This window comes from Polyodon spathula, chromosome 37 (assembly GCF_017654505.1).
Source record: "Polyodon spathula isolate WHYD16114869_AA chromosome 37, ASM1765450v1, whole genome shotgun sequence".
Taxonomy (NCBI): domain Eukaryota; kingdom Metazoa; phylum Chordata; class Actinopteri; order Acipenseriformes; family Polyodontidae; genus Polyodon; species Polyodon spathula.
The window spans coordinates 2,247,437-2,267,543 of NC_054570.1; the positions used below are offsets into that span (position 1 = coordinate 2,247,437).

The 20,107-nt window shown below is 36.1% G+C and overlaps 2 protein-coding genes and 1 long non-coding RNA gene across 3 annotated transcripts; 1 reads left to right on the forward strand and 2 right to left on the reverse strand.

The window, feature by feature from the left end:
* Positions 1-1,541: 1,541 nt before the first annotated feature.
* Positions 1,542-5,084, forward strand: LOC121304386. Its single transcript, XR_005947945.1, has 5 exons — positions 1,542-1,900; positions 2,591-2,599; positions 2,711-2,731; positions 2,949-2,963; positions 3,548-5,084. It is a non-coding gene; the product is annotated as an uncharacterized LOC121304386 (long non-coding RNA).
* Positions 5,085-5,178: 94 nt separating this feature from the next.
* Positions 5,179-9,749, reverse strand: LOC121304385 (lipocalin-like). The gene is made up of 7 exons (XM_041235485.1): positions 9,590-9,749; positions 8,623-8,762; positions 7,886-7,962; positions 7,596-7,709; positions 6,739-6,840; positions 6,244-6,269; positions 5,179-5,606 (listed from the first exon to the last, which is right to left on the reverse strand). The coding sequence occupies exons 1-6, from the start codon at positions 9,683-9,685 to the stop codon at positions 6,244-6,246; spliced, it is 555 nt and encodes a 184-aa protein (XP_041091419.1). The 5' UTR covers positions 9,686-9,749; the 3' UTR covers positions 5,179-5,606.
* Positions 9,750-11,081: 1,332 nt separating this feature from the next.
* LOC121304384 (protein c-ets-1-B-like) lies at positions 11,082-17,652 on the reverse strand. Its single transcript, XM_041235484.1, has 6 exons — positions 16,107-17,652; positions 15,636-15,710; positions 15,167-15,394; positions 14,363-14,596; positions 13,845-13,963; positions 11,082-13,149 (listed from the first exon to the last, which is right to left on the reverse strand). The coding sequence occupies exons 1-6, from the start codon at positions 16,243-16,245 to the stop codon at positions 12,922-12,924; spliced, it is 1,023 nt and encodes a 340-aa protein (XP_041091418.1). The 5' UTR covers positions 16,246-17,652; the 3' UTR covers positions 11,082-12,921.
* Positions 17,653-20,107: the final 2,455 nt, after the last annotated feature.

Consider the following 20,107-nt stretch of genomic DNA (forward strand, 5'->3'; position numbering starts at 1 on the left):
AACACCTTGTGGTATGATGCGTGCCGTTTATACGTATAAGAATAGCCTGTATAAATGTTTAACATAGTAAAAGCATGATAAAGCCCACATTTGTATGGTAAAGCATATTAACCTCTTAAGAGCCATTGTCCTCATTTGCGGATAGGCCAGTTTGTAATTTTTGGCACCTATATATAACGGAATGCTAATGAAGAAAGGACAATTTTGATTAAGTTTATTTACAGTGTTAAAAACATTTTTTAGTTTGTCATTTTTCTTAAGAAGTGCTAACAGTGGGCCGCTGTGACTAATGCAGCTGAACAGGTGGGCCTCAGGTAAAAAAATAAAAAATAAAATACAAACCCCTGGTTCAGACAACTGGGACTGTGCTGTATTCCAAGACCTGGTAGCGCATGCGCCTTTTGGGCTGGAAGTCTTCAGGAATGACTTTAAGAACCTTGTCTCCTTGCCTTCCCAGATTCAAAGTCCATCTTTGATGACTCGGAAGAGCTGGATGAAGGCGTCAGCGACAGCAAGAGAGAACTGGGTAAGCCATTTACAAGATCGCTGTGTATTTGCATAGGAGTTATTTAATAAAGACGTGTGTACTTACACATCATTATAATGTTGTCATGCGCAGTTGCAATATAGTTAAAGTGTTCATTTTTCAATGCACTGTAGAAGCACCCAAGTTATATTACAGGCAACACACTGAAGGATTCAATGATTTGTCTTGATAGGTCTGACAAACGAGGGCCTGAGGTACCAGCAGGACTCGTTGGCGCTGGGTATGTGAAAGAGATAGAACTAAAGGAGAGCGGGGCTACAGCAAATGGCCAAAAGTTTTGCATCGCCTAGAATTTTAGGACTGAGACATAATTTTAAAAACCTATATTTATAGTTTTTTATACCCCATTTTTTACGGTAATTATAATTCTAAAATAACAGGCTGTTTGGGTTTGGGTTTGTCATTAGATCTAACTAAAACATACATGCGCACACATTTTCTACAAATTGTATTCTTCACTGCTGGTTATGTGACTTGTCATTCTGATCAGCAACTCTCCCTGTGTTGCATGTGTAGATGGAGAGGATTCTGCAGAATCTGAAGCTGAAACAAACAAAGAAAAACAATCGAGTGAGTTCTTGAATTCCTGAACAGGATTCTGAATCTGTGGTTCGGTTTCTACGGCTGCTGTCAGCATGTATTTGATTAGGATTTGGGTAACAGGTGAGTTTGGATTGCTAGGGTTGAGATGAGCGAGAGTCAACTGTATTGAACCACACATTCAAAAACCTATTTATTTAAAGACATTTGCTTTAGAGTAAGTTTACTAAGAAGGTAATTGCAAATCAGTCTAGAGCACATCTCGTTTATTGTTAAGGCTGTATTTTTCCATGGTTAAATACAGCAAATGTTTGCCTTATTAACGCACTACCTGTTAGACTGCATATAGCAACCTGGCAGTTAGTTGAATTTACTTCAGGCAGTTAATTGAAGGCACTGCACAGAGTTGACACCAGCGGCATCAAAGATAACACAGCCCTGCTTATCGTGCCTTTGACATTTGAAGATCTTGCTGTAAACCTCTGTACATGAATATGGTGAAATGAATATGGTGATCTCAGTATCCATTAGTAATCCCTTGAACAGCACAATTTGGCAAACAGGATTGAGATTCGTTTTATGGTGCCGGAAAGCGATGGACATTTCCCCTTAACCTTTCATGAGCATTAAACATATGAATGAATACAAATTTGCTTCAAGGCGCAAGGTACAAAGGGCCAGGTCTGCACTGGGGTCCTGGAAGATCAATTCCATAAGAAGGCTGCTTGCTAAATATTTATATTTCCTTTGTATCGCCAAATGTAGGGTTGGCTCAGGAGGAGTTTCTGTCAAGCAACGGAGTTGGCATTAAAAGTATGTGAAACTTGATTTGGTGTTGACTGGGTTTCTATGATGCCATATTTATGAGCGTTTTTTGCTTTCTTAAAGGATCTCTGAGCAAAAAAAAAAAAAAAAAAAGAATGAATCGTTAATTTTGCATGTTAGATCTGGTGAATACAATAATCCACAAAAAATCTAAAAATTCACTCTGGATCCTGCATTCATAGCTTTTGAACTACAAATGGAAGGTAAGTAAGCTGTACAGTCATGTGAACGCCTCAAAATGTGTCATGTCTATTATATACCTACCAGCATGAAAACCTGCGTGTGAGAATTTCAGTGTTCATTCAGCAATGGGTGCTATAGAAACAATAAGCACTCACCTGTGAAAATGTTACTTTCTGTATTAATTTGGCATTTCAAACAACTTCCAAAAAGCCTCATGCATTTTATCATTTGCGGCTGTGTGTTCCTTTTTCTCTTACTGTTTTTAAATGAATTGCATGTGCGTCCTTTTAAAGTCATCAACTGAGTTAAATTATCACTGACAACAAATGAGAACAGCAGAATCAACTGGGTCTTCTAATATTCTAATAATGTGCACACTACTATACAGCCAAGAAACACCTTACTCGAAAAATCAGAACTTGAAAAACTATATATATATACAGAAAATACAGAAATATATATAAATATGTTTCTTTTCTTTATTTTTACCCACAGCTTTCTGTTGTAAGTATTTGTTTTTAAATATTCCTAATATTACAAATCATTAGAAAATGTTTTTCTTTTAAATATGTCCTCTATGATGTTTAATGATTTATGTACATTTGTCTTTAACAGATGACAGCATTTGTGCTAAAAGTAAGTGGTTTCATGTTTGTATTATTTTTTTTTAAATGTTATTTATAATAATTTAACCATCTGGTAAATAATAATAATAATAATAATAATAATAATAATAATAATAATAATAATAATAATAATAATATAATAATAGTTAAACACTTAGTAAATCACCGTCAAAGAATCTGGCAACCACGAATGGACATTGTTATAGTTTGATTATTTTCTTTAACAGGCATGTACAGATGTGGTAAGTAAATATACTTCTATTACACTAACTAGTCCCACAGTGATTGCACTTGAACTTGGACTTTATAACTTTATAGTTGTTCGGTTTTAACCAGTGTTTTACCCCTTTCAAAAAATAGGAGTTAATTAAAGATAGGAGTAAACACTTAACAAAGTGTGGCCCATTTTAGTCCTGAAGGAAAAGCATGAACTACACAACGATCTTGCGTTGAACTAAAGATGAAAATTCTGAAATGTGGCCAAATATGTATTTATTATCAATTCATAATATACATTAAAAAAAAAAAAAAAAAAAAGTGAACACACCCAGTTTCAGGATGTGCCCTTTGTTCAAATTGTTAGTTTAAATAATGTTTAATTCTCTCTAACGATACTATATTTATATTTTAATAATTTTTGTGAATGGTAGCCAATACAAGTATTTCAGTATCTACAGTGTGGGACGTGGTGGATTTAGTGTGGGCTGTAGATTGCAAGGTGATGCATGTGTCCACTCCTTGTGTAATGACGTGAGAAAGCCATTGACCTTGCAGACTCTTCAGTGAATTCCCAAACTAATATACAGTACGGCATTGGTCTTTGCAGGAGCACACTATTATTACTATCAGCACAGTCCCTACTGTTCAACTAGTAAGTATGCACCCTTATGTCTGCTTTTTATAATACTTTGTCTAGCATCTAAACAAGCTGAAATGGACAAGCTGGGTTATCAGATTTCCAGAGTGAAAAAATAGGACCTTTTTTCAATTAAAATATGCTGTTCATTCACATTCTCCACAAGTTGGGCTGATATGGTTAAGATTGACTCTGGGTATACAATTAAAAAGAAAGAGTTTTCGAATCCAGGGTACGTCACAGCCGACCGTGATTGGGGTTTCCTAGGGGGCGGCGCACAATTGGCCGAGCCCCGTCCGAGTAGGGTGGGCTTAGGTCGTTACGGGAATCCACGGTTCACAGCGCACCAGCGACCCCTGTTGCCGATAGGGTGCCTGCGCTTCTGCAGTGGAGCCATCCCATCTTCCTGGTGTATAGAAGCATGCTGTTTTTCACTGTCACTGGTGTGTGTATCGGGGGTGTGTGTTGTCACAGATATTACAGTGTTTAATATACATTTTCTTTGTTTCAGTCTGGAAAACCTACAGCTGCAAAAGATGCCAGCACTACTAATGGAAAAGCAACATTCTACATATTGTACTGCTGGACTTTGCTTCATAATCAACCAGCCGACGAGATGCATGCATCTCGATAGCATACTATTATAGCTTGGGCTAAACCTTTCTGTTCTGCTCTCCCCACACCTCACTGCACATTCATACGTTGCAGCTATGGATTAAACGATGATCTTAAAATACATTTAAATGCAAAAAAAAAATAGGAGGTATATCTGCTCTCATCAGTGTAGTTATAAGTGATTGACTATTTCTTAATTTTACAAATGATTGATTAAAAGGAGTAAAGAAAACATGTTAAATATTTTCACAAGTAAACATATAGGGCAAATCAGTTTTGGGCCAGATATTAAAAACTTGTTTTGTGGATTTTGATTATATTTATTTAACACTTTTAACTCTCAGGACTGTCCCCAACTCCACATTCGCTTCTCCATAGCCTCCCCAGTAAAGTTTGACCATTCGACCCCTTTCCTCGCTCAGAGTCTCAAGTCTTCTCCTCTTTCCCTCTCGCAGACTCTCAAGTCCTCCTAACAGGACCCTTTGCTTTGTTTAAACAGCACCTGTTTCAGCTGCCTCAGCAGGGTTTGTGTTAATGAATCTCAATAAAACTATTTGCAATATTTTCTTGAGTTTTTTGATTGTTCTCTTTAGTAGCTTCAGAGGATGTGGTTGGTTGATATGAACTGCCCCTGTTATTAGAGAATGCATGCATGCAGTGGCACTGGAACAATTTGTAAAGTGGGGGTGCTGAAAGCCATTGAACAAACCTGTAACCCCTTGTATATATATGATGGAAGCCATGCAAAGCCAAAGGGTTGCTGCCACCCCCAGCGCTCTTGCATGCATGCCTGTTAAAATGTTACACATACCAATCTGTGAAAGGAAGGGGCTTTGTGGACGATATATCAAAACAGTTTTAAAAGAGAGAAAACATGTTTTTTTTTTTCAGTTTTGAGGTAGATTGTAAATGCATAGCTTGCATTGTATGCCTCGCTTTACAGTGAAAAGATGCCACAATCAAACTGCTTTAAAATGCTTTGCTTGTGCGTTTTAAACAATGTTTAATCAAGTCAATGCAACTATTATTAAATCCCATTACCACCAATCAAACTGCTGTTTACCTTCAGTAAGTTTTAAAAGAGTCTGCTTTGCGCTGGAACAATATAATCACAAATACTTCTAGCTCATCTTGTCAGCTTTACAAATACAGCCTTTGATCTCTTGTTAAGCCTGACATGTTACTGTTTGCATTCTGTTTCTCCTATTCCTTTATGGGATCAATGTGTCCACCAGGAAATTCATTGCATTTTTATTGAAGCACATGTTTAGAGGAGAGTTTAAACAGGTGATTAAGAAATGAAGACAGTTAGTTTTGTCTAAGGCAGTTTTGTCTAAGGAAAACAGCTGGGTTTGTGGGAGGCGGTCTTGTGCTTCATACAGCTGGAATCGCATGGAGACAGATCTTGGGAAACCTGCGGAGATATAATTTTGAGTTTCTTTTTTTTTTGTAGTACAATATATATATATAGAGAGACACACAGTTTAAAAAAATAAAGATTTAGCAATGTGTTATACATCTATGAATATCTTAAAGGTATAATAAACTGTAAAAGTCAATCATGCAAACAGTTTAGCTAAAGCCTTCATCAGTGGTATGATTTCAAGGCACTAGCAGAAATAATAGTGAGGTTGATCGTTATTATCCAAACTAACTGGGATCTAGGGGTGCTTGCATAATTACATTGAAAGGATAATCAAATTACAAGTAGGAGATTGTTTATGTCACTAAAAATCTTTGAATCCCTTTATCTGTAAATATATAGCATGCAATACTTGAATGTTCTGTAAACAGCAGCTGTTGTGGGCTGAATAGCGCATTTGCTATGACAACAGGGCAGAGGAGGGCAGCACAGAACACAGGTTAACAAGGGGCTTATCGGATAACAAGGGTGTTCACATAATCTAGTTTTTTCTGTAATAATAATAATAATAATAATAATAATAATAATAATAATAATAATAGTAATAATAATGGGCATGAACACATGGACACATTATGTTAAAATATTGAAAATGATGAAATTAAACTAATAAAATAATTGCACTTACCTAAGCAGCATTTGGAGTGCATTCCACTGTAATAAATAAATAAATAAATAAATAAATAAAATAAAATTGAAAAAAACAAATTAAAAACTGTTGACTAAGCATTTAAAAATATACAGCTATGGTCAAAAGTTTTGCAATACCTAGAATTTTAGGATTGAGACATAATTAAAAAAAAGGCTATATATATATATATATATATATATATATATATATATATATATATATATATATATATAGCCATAATAGTAGTACAGTTGTATTTCATGTTAGATTTAAAAAGTTTTTAAAGATAAAGATTTTAAAGTTTTTCTTTAGTATATGGAAAACTACAAAGTGGTGTGTAATTCAGTACGTTAACGTAACATGATTCAGCAGGTTTCATTCGACTGTGAAGTAAAATTTGTTAATTTTGTAGGGCGAAGCAAAACTTTTGGCCATAGCTGTAGGTGTTCACTGCAAGGGAAGGAAGGTGGAAGTGGGGGGGAAGGTATTCACCGGTCTTGGGCAGAATCAACACGTTATCTGGGGTGAGTCCCTGCGCCAGAGAGTGCTGCTGGAACTTTTGAATCAACTCAGGACGCAGCTCCTGAGAGCGACCTAGAAGAACAAAGATTAACTTATAGATCTCTCAATCTACCCCTCCTGCTCTGCCCTGGACTCCCCTGACCTCAGCACCACGTTACTGGATCCTCAGCTGATGCACTATCCTTGCACTATTGCACTACTAAAATGTCATTATAGATGTAATCCTAACTTGTTGCATCCTATTTCATATTGTATTTTAGTAGTATTATTTGCACTTACTGTAAACTATACCGTATTTAAATATTGCATTGTAACCCTGTACTGTCCAGTAACACCTGTAAGTCACCTTGGATAAAGGCATCTGCCAAATACATTTTTAAAAAACAACACTGTACATTGTGTGTCTAATTGCTCTGTAGTTACATAGGAGTTACTTTGTAAATACTTACACATCATTATAATGTTATTATGCATTAATGTGGAAATCGTTTTGCATGATATATGGAAGTACACAATTGCATTAGAAAAGGGTAAAGGTAAGGATTAAGGTTAGGGTTATATTGTGCAAAAAGATTTACCCATTAAGTACATTGTAACTATGCATAATATTGTAATTATGTGCAAGCACACATGTCTTTCTGACTAGAACAAGCAATCTACCTCCCATGATGACTTGCAACTAGATATCAGAATTCTTTGTGACACAGTCTGTAAACAGGTCGTGTTTAAGACTGGTCTGAAAAGTTTGCCCCTCATGCACAAAGACCAGACCGTTTGAATGCATGCGTGCCTCGGGTGTGGTGGAGTCAGGTTATGCGAGTACTCACCATACAGCTTGGTGATAATATTCACGTTGCCCTCTTTGATGTTGATGGTGTGAACAAGGGCAAATTCATCATAATTGGTCTCCACCATTCGTACATCATTATCACTGGCCCAGGCTGCAAACAAGAAGACTGTTAATGCCTTGGTTCTTATTGGTTCCAATTCTCTGCAAGAGACTAGACGTAGACAAATGGTGGATCTGGACGTTCCAGTGAATTCTGTAAAGCTAAACATTGGCTTATTACTATAATTATTTATCTCTCCCTCTCTCTTTTTTAGCTTGTAAGCGTACCTTTGCTGTAGAAAGTGAAGCGGCCTGGAGTCTCAGTCTTGACAAAGAGGTGGCGCATTTGCCAGCAGTCACCCTCCCTGGGCACAAGAAAGAAAGTCTCAATCTCGAATTCCGGTTGGCTGTGTGTGTGGCCCAGTGACTAGACATGAGTTTTTGTGATGCAAACCAATGTTCAAAGGGACTGGGTTGAGGCAATTGCATTGACAATTAAAATGATAAATCTGTCTCTATGTGCTTTTGTTTCAGCAAAAAATAAAATTTTAGCCAAGAGTGCTTGATACCACCCTCAGAAACCGTTTTGTACCCCATTAAAATTTGGGGAACATTTGCATGTGAGTGACATAAGAACTTTTTACTTCAGTTCATTGTTTTTCTAAGGACAAAAATCATATCTAAACGAATCGGAAAGAAACAACTTCAGAGCATTTAGTTACTTGGTTAAAGTTTTGTGAAAAAAAAGAAAAAGAAAAAAAGACCCTATTACACCCCCCCCCTTTCCCCCCTTCCCTCCTTCCCACTGTCAAATAATAAAGAAAATTACTGGGGTAAATCAATTGAAAATATGTGTCGTGTATTTGCACAAAAAGGGGTTGAAGAAGAAAAGCTAAATTCCTATAGTAGATAACCTCTTATTTGCTGTTGCATACAATGATCACCAGATGATCCACGCTTCTGAACCCAAGGCTACCCCAGAATTGTTAATGCATAGAACCCCATCTTCTCCACTCCCTCCCTACTTGTCGCTGGTGATCACAACGTCCAGATTGCCCTCAGCAGTCGGGGTGAACACTGTAGTGACCATCTTCATCCATGACTTCTTATTCATGAACCATTGTGCATTGGAGCCCATTCCAGTCAGGTACCACTTCCCTGAAAACTGACACACGGGATGGGATTGAGTAAGAGGGGCATGGGGGGTGCAGTGAGACACTGCCCTGTTCACTGCAGCATACTTCAGATGCCTTATAACTTCCTTGTAACTGTAGTTTTGAGTTCACTAAGTGACAGTAACCATATTTATTGACCATTTGAAATACTACTTTTCTGGTTAATGAACTGTTAAGATCATCAATATATATTTTTATTTTATTATTATAGGAAACATCAGCAGAGTTGATTAACGTGACTTTGTTTGGCACAGATGAAATAAAAAAAGCGCTGTCTATTAAAAAAATATGATAGACAGGCAGAGTCAGAGAGAGAGAAAGAGACAAAGAGAGAGAGAGAATATTTGTTTTCTTTATGTCCTGTTTTACCCTACTGAGACCCCTTACTGGCTCACTAAATATCGTAACCCTCCCATTTACAAATACATGCAAATCATTTTTATGAGCAATCACACAAGTGCAGTGGAACCCAAATATTATTCAATTACTGTACTACCAATGAAAAATAACTTTCCAGCCAGAAACCCATTTTCTTGGGTAAAATAAAAAATGAATGTCCCAGCAGTTGACTTGCTTTGTTATAAATGGATGACATTTGGCAAGACTCGTTAAAATATTGTGCATGTATTTAAATGTGTCTATATAGGTCTGCTATTAAATTTCTGTGCACTGTAGCAGGCAACAAAAGCCCACCATCAGTCATTCTGCATCATCTCCACTGCATGTTGGACTTTATGGTGTATAAATACACATTTCCTACAAAGTAATGTCAATATGCTTCAATGCAATCTAAATATCTCCAATCTGCAATGCTTACCTTCTCCAAGTTGAAGTCTTTCTGTGGCTGAGGCTGTGCTGTGGCTGAAAGCACACAGAGCAGAGCCGTGAGAACACTAAGCAGAGCAGCCGTCATTCTTCCAGATCTCACGCTATCACACCACAATGAGATGAGCTGTGGATAGAGAGAGTACTGTGCTGAGAGGCACAGAGACCCTATTTATACCTCCCCCTTTTGCCTTACATAAATCAGTACCCCCCCCCCCCCTCACACCCATACTGAACCAATTAAACTGTGTTATACAATGCTGAGTGTGCCACAGCACAGATTCAGGGTTGAAAACAACAGCTGAGGAATGGGGGCTGGATAATTTGATCCCTTTGCAGCATTTCTGTGGTGGTGTGTTTCAGCCATTGCAGGTATACACAGAACCAGGGCTGAGTGTGTATGAGTAGTCGATCTCCCTGTAAGCAAACTCAGCAAAATCATCAAAATACTGCTGCCTTAGGCCTGAAAAAGTCATTTTAAGGAGCATTTATTAACTGTTGCAAACTTCTGTTTTGCAAAAATAGTTAATATACTGGATACACTGTGTAATATACATATATATAATATAATCTATTTTGTTAAACATTACAACATAAACATCTTTATAATGCCTTTTGACAAAATTTACAAAAAAACCTTTTAATTACATGATTGATTTGGAGTTGATTACCCAAAAGATTTGACGCTTTTTACAAATCAGTGATTATAAATAACCATCGACAAAAAATCTGCAACAACTTTTAGAGCCTTTTTCTAAAGGCCACTAAAGCAAAGCGTGACTAATTTCAAAAATCCGTCCCAACCACAGGCTGAAAAGTGTGACTGAAAAGAAAGTTTGCAATGAATAAACAAGTCTTTGCAGAATTTGGAATTTGGAAGACTGTAGTGGGCAGTGTTATGTACTAAAACATGTTACATCACCCTGTTGAAGTTATGAAACAGTTTTATAATCGAACCCAATGAACCTATTGCACAAACATATGGATGTGACTTGAAAGGAAATCTGTATGCAGAACAGCGCTGTGTAACTAATAGTAACTAGTTGGCACTAGCTCTGCCTTCCCTAAGGAAATGCTGGATGATTACATGAATTTATAGAAGTCTGCTAGAACTGAATTTCTTAAAGTGTTAACAAGAGGCAAATTACATAAGATTTACAAACAAAAGGAGCCTTGTTGTTCCCAGCTAAGCTTGGCCAGTTCCAGGCAGCTGACTCAATACTTTGTCAAGTTGCTTCTGAAAGGACCTGCATACTTCTGCCTCAACAACACGACTGGCTATTAAACACACAAGCAGAATTATTAAACAAGAAATTTTCTTTATTTTATTTTTGTATAATAAGTTACAAAATAGCAAAACCGGGGATGAATGTTACTGTTTCTCTATAACTGGGCAGATTTGTGGCAAATTAATTTCACTGTTGTGCAATGGATGTATGGCATACCGGCTGAAAAAATCTAGGTGCCAGCATGAAACGAATGGGTTAAGGACTTTGAAAGGGATCTTGGAGTTATAGTGGAGTCATCAATAAAAATATCTTGCCAATGAGGTGAGGCAATTGAAAAAGCAAATAGAACGTAAGGCTGTATTACAAACAGTGTGACATGCAGACCTCAGGAGTTTGTGATATGATTATACAATACTCTAGTTAGACCCCACCGACAATAAAGCATCCAAGATCAGCACATTTTTAGTTGTTAAATTAAAGTTTTTTTGTATTGCCAAACAAACATTTATAAAATAAACATTATTAAAACTGCAACAGGATGTGAAATACGTATTCATTAAATCACTAAACATTTTTAAATGCGCTTTTAAGACAAGTCAAGGATTTGAGAATTAGATTTCTTTGTGTTCTTGTCGCGGTTCCAGTACATTTAAGGATTTTTTTGCTCTCTCCCTTCCATAGTGAATGTTCCAGAATGCTGTAAGTCAACACAGCCTGGTCATAACAATTTACATCATCCACTTCATAAAAAATTAATTAGGCAATAGTGCATTGATGGCAGAGAAAGTTCTTATAAACATAGCCAATGTCATATTATTTGATTGCAATAAAGAAGGCTGTTTTGTGCCGGCATTTAGGATTCTCAAGCTCAAACCCAGGTAAAGGCAAATTTAGAAACTAAATTCTAGCAACTCAATTTTAATTTTTAATTTTAGAGCAACAGGACTCGAAATATAAAAAACAATTAAGTAATATAAAACAATATTTCTTATTTTAAGGCTAAATGATCTGAATTTTTTTAGCCTATACCAAATAGTTTAAACGCAGTAGAGAAACCAGGACACAATTGTTAATTAGGTAAAGATAGACATAGGACAGAGGGAAGGAGATGCTTCTTCACACAGAGAGTGGTGAGGGTATGGAATGGGCTACCCAGTCATATTGCTGAGGCAGAATCAGTTTGGAACTTTTAAGACCCAACTTGATAAAGTTCTGAGATCAATCAGCTGCTAGGAACTGGACAAGCTTAGATGGACCTTCTCTCGTTCGTATATTTTCTAATTTTCTTAAGTGTTGCATTGTTGTAAAATCCTCTGTATGCAAAAGTGAAAAAGTTTAAAGATTGAGGCACTTTTCTGTGGAGCGCATGCTGCTCCACAATGCTTTAAGAATGATTGTCACTCATTAAAATTCATTATGGAATAGAAGTAGCATAGGTGCAGAACCAATACAGTGTCTTATCTGCTTTGAGCCCCATGTGTTACTTCCTTCTGGTGTGAAACAATTCAGGCTGGGAATGTTTGCTGTCTTGTCTGGGCATATCTGAATCAGTTTCTTGGGTCCTTCAAGCAATGACTACATTCCCTACACTATAAAAATTTGGTGTTTTTTTTTTTTTTTTTTTTAAATTTTGTTTTTATATTTATTGATTGAAGTCCTTGAGAGATCTAGTAAAAAAAAAAAAAAAAAAAAAAAAAAAAAGAAAAAACGAAACTGGTCCTTTAAGGGTTCGGTCCATTTAAAACAGGGGTGACCAACCATGGTTCTGAAGATCATTCCATTCCAGTTTGTTTAACAGGTAAAATGAAATAATGCACAGCTTCAAGGTTTGAATGGAGGTTTAATTGGTTCAACTGAACCATTTAGAACAGAGCTGGAACAACTACCAGATGTGGAAGAGATAGCTTTGGCAGCCACTGGTTTACAGAAACAGAAGATGCCTTGCTGACCTTTTGTTATCAATCCATGTGAACCAAAACAGTCTGACCAGCAGGGGGTGCTATAACCACACAATCAACGAATTTATTCAGTCCTGAAAATCCGATCCTCTCTCAGTGATATCAGGATGCAGTATCCTCTTGTCTTCACAGTGTCACTAGTGCTGAGGACTGGAGGACAGTTTGCTTCTCACGTTCAGACTGGCGTGCAGTTCCTCTGCAGACTTCCCCAGCATGCTTTGCACGTCACAGACGAATCTGTAGACGTACCGCTTGCCTCCAGTTTTGTGGATGATGTTTTTGTGGTAGTAGTACCTCATTCCCCGGCTCATCTTCTCGTAGTTCATCTTCGGCTTGTTCTTGCATTTCCCCCAGCGCTTGGCAACCTGGAACAAGATCAAAAGAGAATTAAAGACCAATCGTCTAACCTTAAAATAAAGCAATCCCACTTTTACATTGAACTTAATGGCCAATAGGTTTTTACATGGAGAGGGCAGCAAGGGTTTAATGATTACCAAGTTGATAGCTCCTATTTGTAAAAGGGAACATTTTTTGAAGTTGAAAAAATGCTAATGTTACAAAACTAGATTGCGATTTATCGAAGAACATCCTTTCCGTGTTGTTTGAATACTATTCCGGGTGCATTTCTTTATTTTAACACATCTGACTAACTACAGCTGTGGCCAGAGGTTTTGCATCACCTTATAGAATGAACTAACTTTTCCTTCATAAAGTCGAATGAAACCTGCTGGATAATGTTACGTTAACATATTGAATTGCATACCGCTGTGCAGAGTTTCCAGACACTGTTTGAAATCTAACATAGAATACTGTATTACTACAACGGATTCCTGTAGACTTTTGCGATATCATTTGGCAGTGTCTTTGATTACATGGTGTGAAATAAAAGATCTAAGTTATGTTCGTATAGTTTTTATTTTTTTTATTTTGTCTCAATCCTAAAATTCTAGGTGATGCAAAACCTTTGGCCATAGCAGTTTAATAAAGTTCTAACATTAAATCATACATTCTAATAGAGGTGTCTTCTCTTAATATCAAGAACAGTAATGGTAAGGCTCACCTCGCCTGGGTCTGATAGTTTGAATTCCCAGCCGTCTCCAGTCCAGCTGATGAAAGGCTGACAGGACTCATCCAGTAGGAGCTCTAACAGGTACTGCCAGAGATGAATGGGTCCAGAACCTACAGGAGTCACAGCAATCACAGTTACAAGCTTAGAGGTGTTCCACTAGTTAAAGAAAGGCGCTTATTACCAAGAGCTTCAAATTCTTGCTCAGCGATTAACTCACTGAGTGTGACCCTGAGCAAGTCACTTAACCACCTCCTGTTGATGCAGAGTTCAACCCCTAGTCTCTGTAAGTCATTTTGGATAAAAGCTTCTTCTAGATGACTAAATAATAATAATAATAATAATAATAATAATAATAATAATAATAATAATAATAATAATAATAATAATAATAATAATAGCCATTCCCACCTCATCTGATACAATGCTAATTCGGTTTCACATAAACATTATACTACAGTACAACACCATGCTTCCTGCCGTTAGAGTCAGTGTAAAAACATGTTTCTTACCTGTATATGCTGTCACTCCCATCGCCCGGGACTCAGGGCAGTGCCTCTGCATGGAGAACCCTGTTGTTTCATGTTTAGCCACACGGTGGCAGAGCTGTGCCGCTGCAGGAGGTGCTATGCCATAGTCTGCCTGTGGGTGGCAGTGTTCAGGTGAGAGGTAATCGTTCCAGGACTGGTTATCTTCTTGTTTGAAAACCATTCTGCAATGTGAGTAATCCCGCTCCCCTGCACAGCCTATTAAAATAAGAACAAACCAAATATATAAGTGAATTAGGACAGTATCGTGATTCACTGTCTCTTACCATTTTACACTTATATTTACTCAAATATTTTGCTACTTTTTGACAATCTGTGTTAAAGTACTTTTTAAATAAGGCTAGTTCAGCTGAAGAGTCTCTATAGAAGTATAAGGCATCAACTTTTTGTATTTTTGCCAAAACACTCTTGTGCACTGTATGGCACTGGTTGATACAGCATGGGATACATACTATGTCTGTGACAGGCACCTAAAAGTCAGATCAAAATCCTTTAATAACTGCAATCCCTGCATAATGTTTGGGAACGTCAAAGTATAAAGAAACAACTTTCCTTAATCTGAAACCCATACACTCTTTCACTGAAGCCGTCCATGCAATGATGGGATATCTCAAATATAGTGGCTTAAACAGATACTTGCATCTATGTATTTTTAGGTAACTGATTGATGTACTGCCACTGTGTAGCTTTCATTTTACTATAGAAATTTGATGCTGCTATGGAAAGGATATTCGCTGTTTCCAGTGTCCTTAGTTATAAGATCCCTACCTAAATCTTCCCGGTCCATGCTGCTGTTTCTGCCGAGCTGAGTCTCCTGCTGTAGGGGAAGGTACTGGCTACACCCCTGTCCAATTCCATGAGAAGGCTGGCCCACAGAAGGTGGTAAGTTGTACTCTCTCTGCATCACGCTCTGGCCCACAGGAAGCAAGGTCTGGTAGGCTTGGTTCAGGAAGTCAGGCTCCTGGTAACTCTGATTGAGGTCTAAACTTTTTACTCCTAAAACAAAACAAGAAAAAGTTGATCTGACTTTTTACAAAATAACCTGAAATGAACTGACTTTAATTGTATTGGGGAAAAGGATTTATTCTTATACTTGTTCTCATTGGTATTGGGTGCTATATTAACTATGTATAGATAATTACATTAATCATTTTATTACTGCTTTAGCATCTTATTCAGAGTCTAGCTATATCTACAAGTGCTCACTTGGAAGAAACTGATGGGCTATAAAACTCACCAGCTCCATATTGTGTCCAGTACGAGGGATCTGAGTAGGTATCCAGGTCAAACAAAGAAGCATCATTCAGAGAAACTGAAAAAAATAAACAAGAACATTACCTTCCAAAATTATAAGTAGTAGTTGCATAGTTAATACATGTGTACTAATTACAATAATTAAACATAATTACAATGTACTTAACATGTAAATCTTCTTGCACGATGTATGTAAGTACACAACGGTATCAAAAAAAGGGTTAGGGTTAGGGTTAGCGTTAGAGTTAGGGATAGGATGGGGGTTACATCATGCAAAAAAAATGTACACATTAAGTACATTGTAACTGTATATAATAACATTGGAATTGTGTATAAGTACACATATATTTAATAAGTAACTACTATGTAAATACACATTAATTACAGACATTGAATGAAAAGTGTTACCCAAAAAGCAACAGCTGGGGAAAGAAAAGATGATCTTTGCTTTTACCTTTTGAGTCGTATAGGTGCAGATCCTTGGTAAAGCCACAGTACAGATCAGAATAGGACTGGGATCCCAACCCACTCTTATCCGATAAGAAAGATGGGCCCTCTCCATGGGAATCTGTGGATGTATGCAAACAAGTCATTAGTTTCACTGCTTTGATCACAGGAGGGGAAACTAAGTGGTGCCTGCGTTTTAAATAACACGTCTTCAAAAAAGCATATCATTGGGCATTGTTAGGGTTTTTCTGATCAGCCACAGCAGTTTACATTGTAATGCAGCCGAAAGAAAAAAAAACCTACAAAGATGCTCATAAAAAAAGCAGGATTTGAATATAATGTAGACAGGAAATCCCAGTGCAACAGCAGTGACAGATGTACAGTAGTGTGCAAATCTATTAGCACACCTCAAGATCATGTGTATGTGTTTCATTTCTAAATACACCTTGTGACATATATTCAAATATAATGGGATAGAGTAAATCTTAAGCTGAGGGAACACAAAGCCACTTTTACAGGAACATTTGTCTTAAAACCTAGTTCCATGATACCGGGAGACCTAACTTGTGGAAACTTTGCCGCATCAAACCTCAAGTCTCCCCTGGTGTGCCGTGCTGTGGCCTGAAACCTAGTCTCCTGAAACCAAGTTCCAAGCCACAAAGTGGCTTTGTGTTCCCTCAGCTTCAATCTGCTGCATTTTAAACAATGTTGACACTGGTAACCTCTAAATCCCAAATCATTCTGCTGTCCATTATTCCGGGATCCGGAAATAGGAAAGACCTGATATCATCACAATTCCACGCAGAGAGGAAATGACAAGATTTGGAGTAAGGGTGTGGCTGAGAGATAAAAACAAAATTTCATTTAAGTGAGGAAACATGGGACTCTTGTAAAGGAAGGGACCCCGACTTCAAATAGACCCTGTCTTGCTATGTGTCCTATTCACAGAACGCTATTTAAGAAATGTTTTGTTAGCTATTATTTATGTAAAAATAAATAAATAAATAAATAAAAATAAATAAAATAAAGCACTGAATTAAACTGGGATCATAAAACGTGTTTACAGAAGATTGGAGTTTTGTTTTCGTCCCTGTTTTCAAATAACTTCACTGATTTCAGAAAAATACTCGCATGAAGCCTGTTTAAATGATAGTTTATTATACAATGAATTAAGCAAACAGGGATTTATTTTCATTGGAAATAGCTATCGAGTTTCACAGATAGACAAAAGCACTAAAAGGAAAGACTGTTTTCCCCATGGGAATGCATCTATTCAAGCCGGTATTTGACATTTGACATCAGCATCTCTTGACTTCCTGCCCTCAGCCCTTTGCAAAGACAACGCTGAAACAACGTATTTGGTTGTAACACACATCCATAGCAGAAATTGGTTATGCATGTTGTTTAGAACATAAACCAAGCTAAAAGCACGTTTCACTGTTCATTTTATGCTATACTTTAACCCTGGCAAAACACAAGCGTTAACCAAGAACAAACAACGTGTAAAGGAGAATGCGTTTAAAATCACATGGTTAAGATGTTCTAGTTTTTTTTTTTTTTTTTTTTTTTTTTTTTAATTTTTTGGATGCAATATAATGTATAACACATAAACAAACAAAAAAGTTTTTAGTTGAACTGAATCAGTAACATTATAAACGTCTTTCGAAACGTGTTTCTAGCTGTTTTTTTTTTTGTAGTTGTATTTTGTATGTGCTTGTTTTTCACGTCCTTTCGAAACGGGTTCCTCGGAATAACGGATCTCAAAAAAGCAAAACTGCTCCGTACTCAAGTTCAGTTTTAGCCTACACAAAATTATTCCCGGGGTTTTTGAATTCCTTATCGAAAAAAAAAAAAAAAAAAAAGACAAATTGGTTTGTTGACAAGCCAGTTTGTTTTTATTTCAACAACCTTACGGGCCATTTCAACGATAATAAGCAGCACAGTACCTAATACCAAACGTTATTATTATTATTATTATTATTTATTATTATTATTATTATTATTATTATTATTATTATTATTATCCGAAGTCAAGACCGGATGGGACCTCTTGATCTGACGTCTTCACAGTAATAACCTCTTCGGTACGTATCCATTTGTATTTATTTTCTACACAGAAAAAAATAAAAAAATAAAAAAACAATAAACATTGTCACATTGATTTTTTTTTTTTTTAAGTGCATATTAGTTTTAAAGGAATATCATATACAGAAATGATAAAATGTCTTAATGGTAATATAAAACAAGAGGGAACCCAACCCCCTTTTTTATTGATGAATTTTCCTTGACTTTGAAAAACTCCACACACATACATCAGCCGGTCGTTTCATTTAGCATACTGCCCAAATGAATTGCAAAGTTATATACAATTAACAGATACGTCACTTTTTTTAAAAAAATTTTTTTATCAGCTTACCTTTCACGATTTCGATGTATATTTGAAAATATAGGTATATATTCTAATAGGGTATTCGCAAGTCTCAGGGCCCAGTGTTAGCTGTCGTGAGTTCTTTGAACTGCTTGCTGAGCTGGGATAGTCCTGGGACAGTTATAAGCTGGGTCGCTCTGTGATTGGCTGTGCGGATGGACAGAGATTTGCTTCGTGATTTTCTGCAGTTGAACATTTTTTGGTGACGTCACCGAGGAGTCACGAACACAGATTAGGAAGCTGCCTTGTCTTTTCTGTTCTCTTAAATTCCCAATATGGCATGACTCACGCCGATTTCGCGAATATGCGCTTAATGTCATATAGCTGTCCAAGAACAGGATCATATTATAATATTCATATTATTTTAATATACAATCCATTTACATGTACATTACATGTGATATTGTTGTCAAATGACAGCAGTGGACATGGTTGGAGCACTGATGGAATATGACGTCATTGGTGATGTAGAACATGTTGCTAATAAAATGTGTTATACATGTATTTTTGTATTGCTGTAATGGTGGACAATTGGCCCTCATGCTTCTTGGTGATTTTTTTTTTTTTTTAAGAAATCATATCAATTCAAAACAGAGTTGAAAGATAATTGTGGTTTTCTACCGTAATGAAGAAGAAGCAGAAGCAGATATATATATATATATATATATATATATATATATATATATATATATATATATATATATATATATATATATATACATATATATATATATATATATATATATATATATATATATATATATATATATATATATATACTTGCTTTATACGAACTCTCTGAAGTTGATTATGAGACAAAACTTAACTATATATATATATATTATATATATATATAAATATATATCATATATATATATATATATATATATATATATATATATATATATATATATATATATATATATATATATATATATTATATATTGATAATTTGATTTATAAGAACTAAAACTGTAGCTCTAAATATGGAACTAATCGTGTTATAAATAGTCAACATGTAGGCTAACCAAATTATTAATTGAAAGACTAGGAGCACCCTAAAAGAGCAATGTTTTTGTATTAAAGGCGTGCTATAGGTAAATATATAAGTAAATATACAGAATATCATAAAAAAAAAAGTCAAGCACTCACCAAATATCTGCTGTTAAGCTTATTATTATAACATAATTATGAAAAAAACAGTGAAGCGCGTTCACGCAGACGCGTTGTGGCTGTTTTTTTAATGAAGTTGTAACCAAAAGATTTTTTTTTTATGAACTAACCATTAAAAAAAATCAGAAATTAACAATACTGAAAATTAACCAAAATTCCACATACACGATTTCTCTATGAATTGAAGGTATGACATGAATGTGTTTCCAATGTAATCGTTTGGCTTAACATGTACCCATGTAGCTACGTAAATCGAAAGTCGATCTGCAGATATATTTTCTCCTTAAACACAATTTTTTTTTTTTAAATGTATTTATTTTTTAAGTAAACTAGATTGCTTTATTAACTCGAGTGTGCTTTAGGTCCGGTGACAACAACGATTAAGCCTAATTAATGAGAAACCCTAT

Excerpts from the sequence above, each read along its gene's own strand:
- LOC121304385 (XM_041235485.1), bottom strand. The coding sequence starts at position 9,685 with ATGACGGCTGCTCTGCTTAGTGTTCTCACGGCTCTGCTCTGTGTGCTT. Across the intron at positions 8,763-9,589 it reads AAGACTTCAACTTGGAGAAG|TTTTCAGGGAAGTGGTACCT; the intron begins GTAAGCATTGCA and ends CCCGTGTGTCAG. Across the intron at positions 7,963-8,622 it reads GTTGTGATCACCAGCGACAA|GGAGGGTGACTGCTGGCAAA; the intron begins GTAGGGAGGGAG and ends TCTTGTGCCCAG.
- LOC121304384 (XM_041235484.1), bottom strand. The coding sequence starts at position 16,245 with ATGACTTGTTTGCATACATCCACAGATTCCCATGGAGAGGGCCCATCT. Across the intron at positions 15,711-16,106 it reads GCACCTATACGACTCAAAAG|TTTCTCTGAATGATGCTTCT; the intron begins GTAAAAGCAAAG and ends TATTTTTTTCAG. Across the intron at positions 15,395-15,635 it reads CTGGACACAATATGGAGCTG|GAGTAAAAAGTTTAGACCTC; the intron begins GTGAGTTTTATA and ends GTTTTGTTTTAG.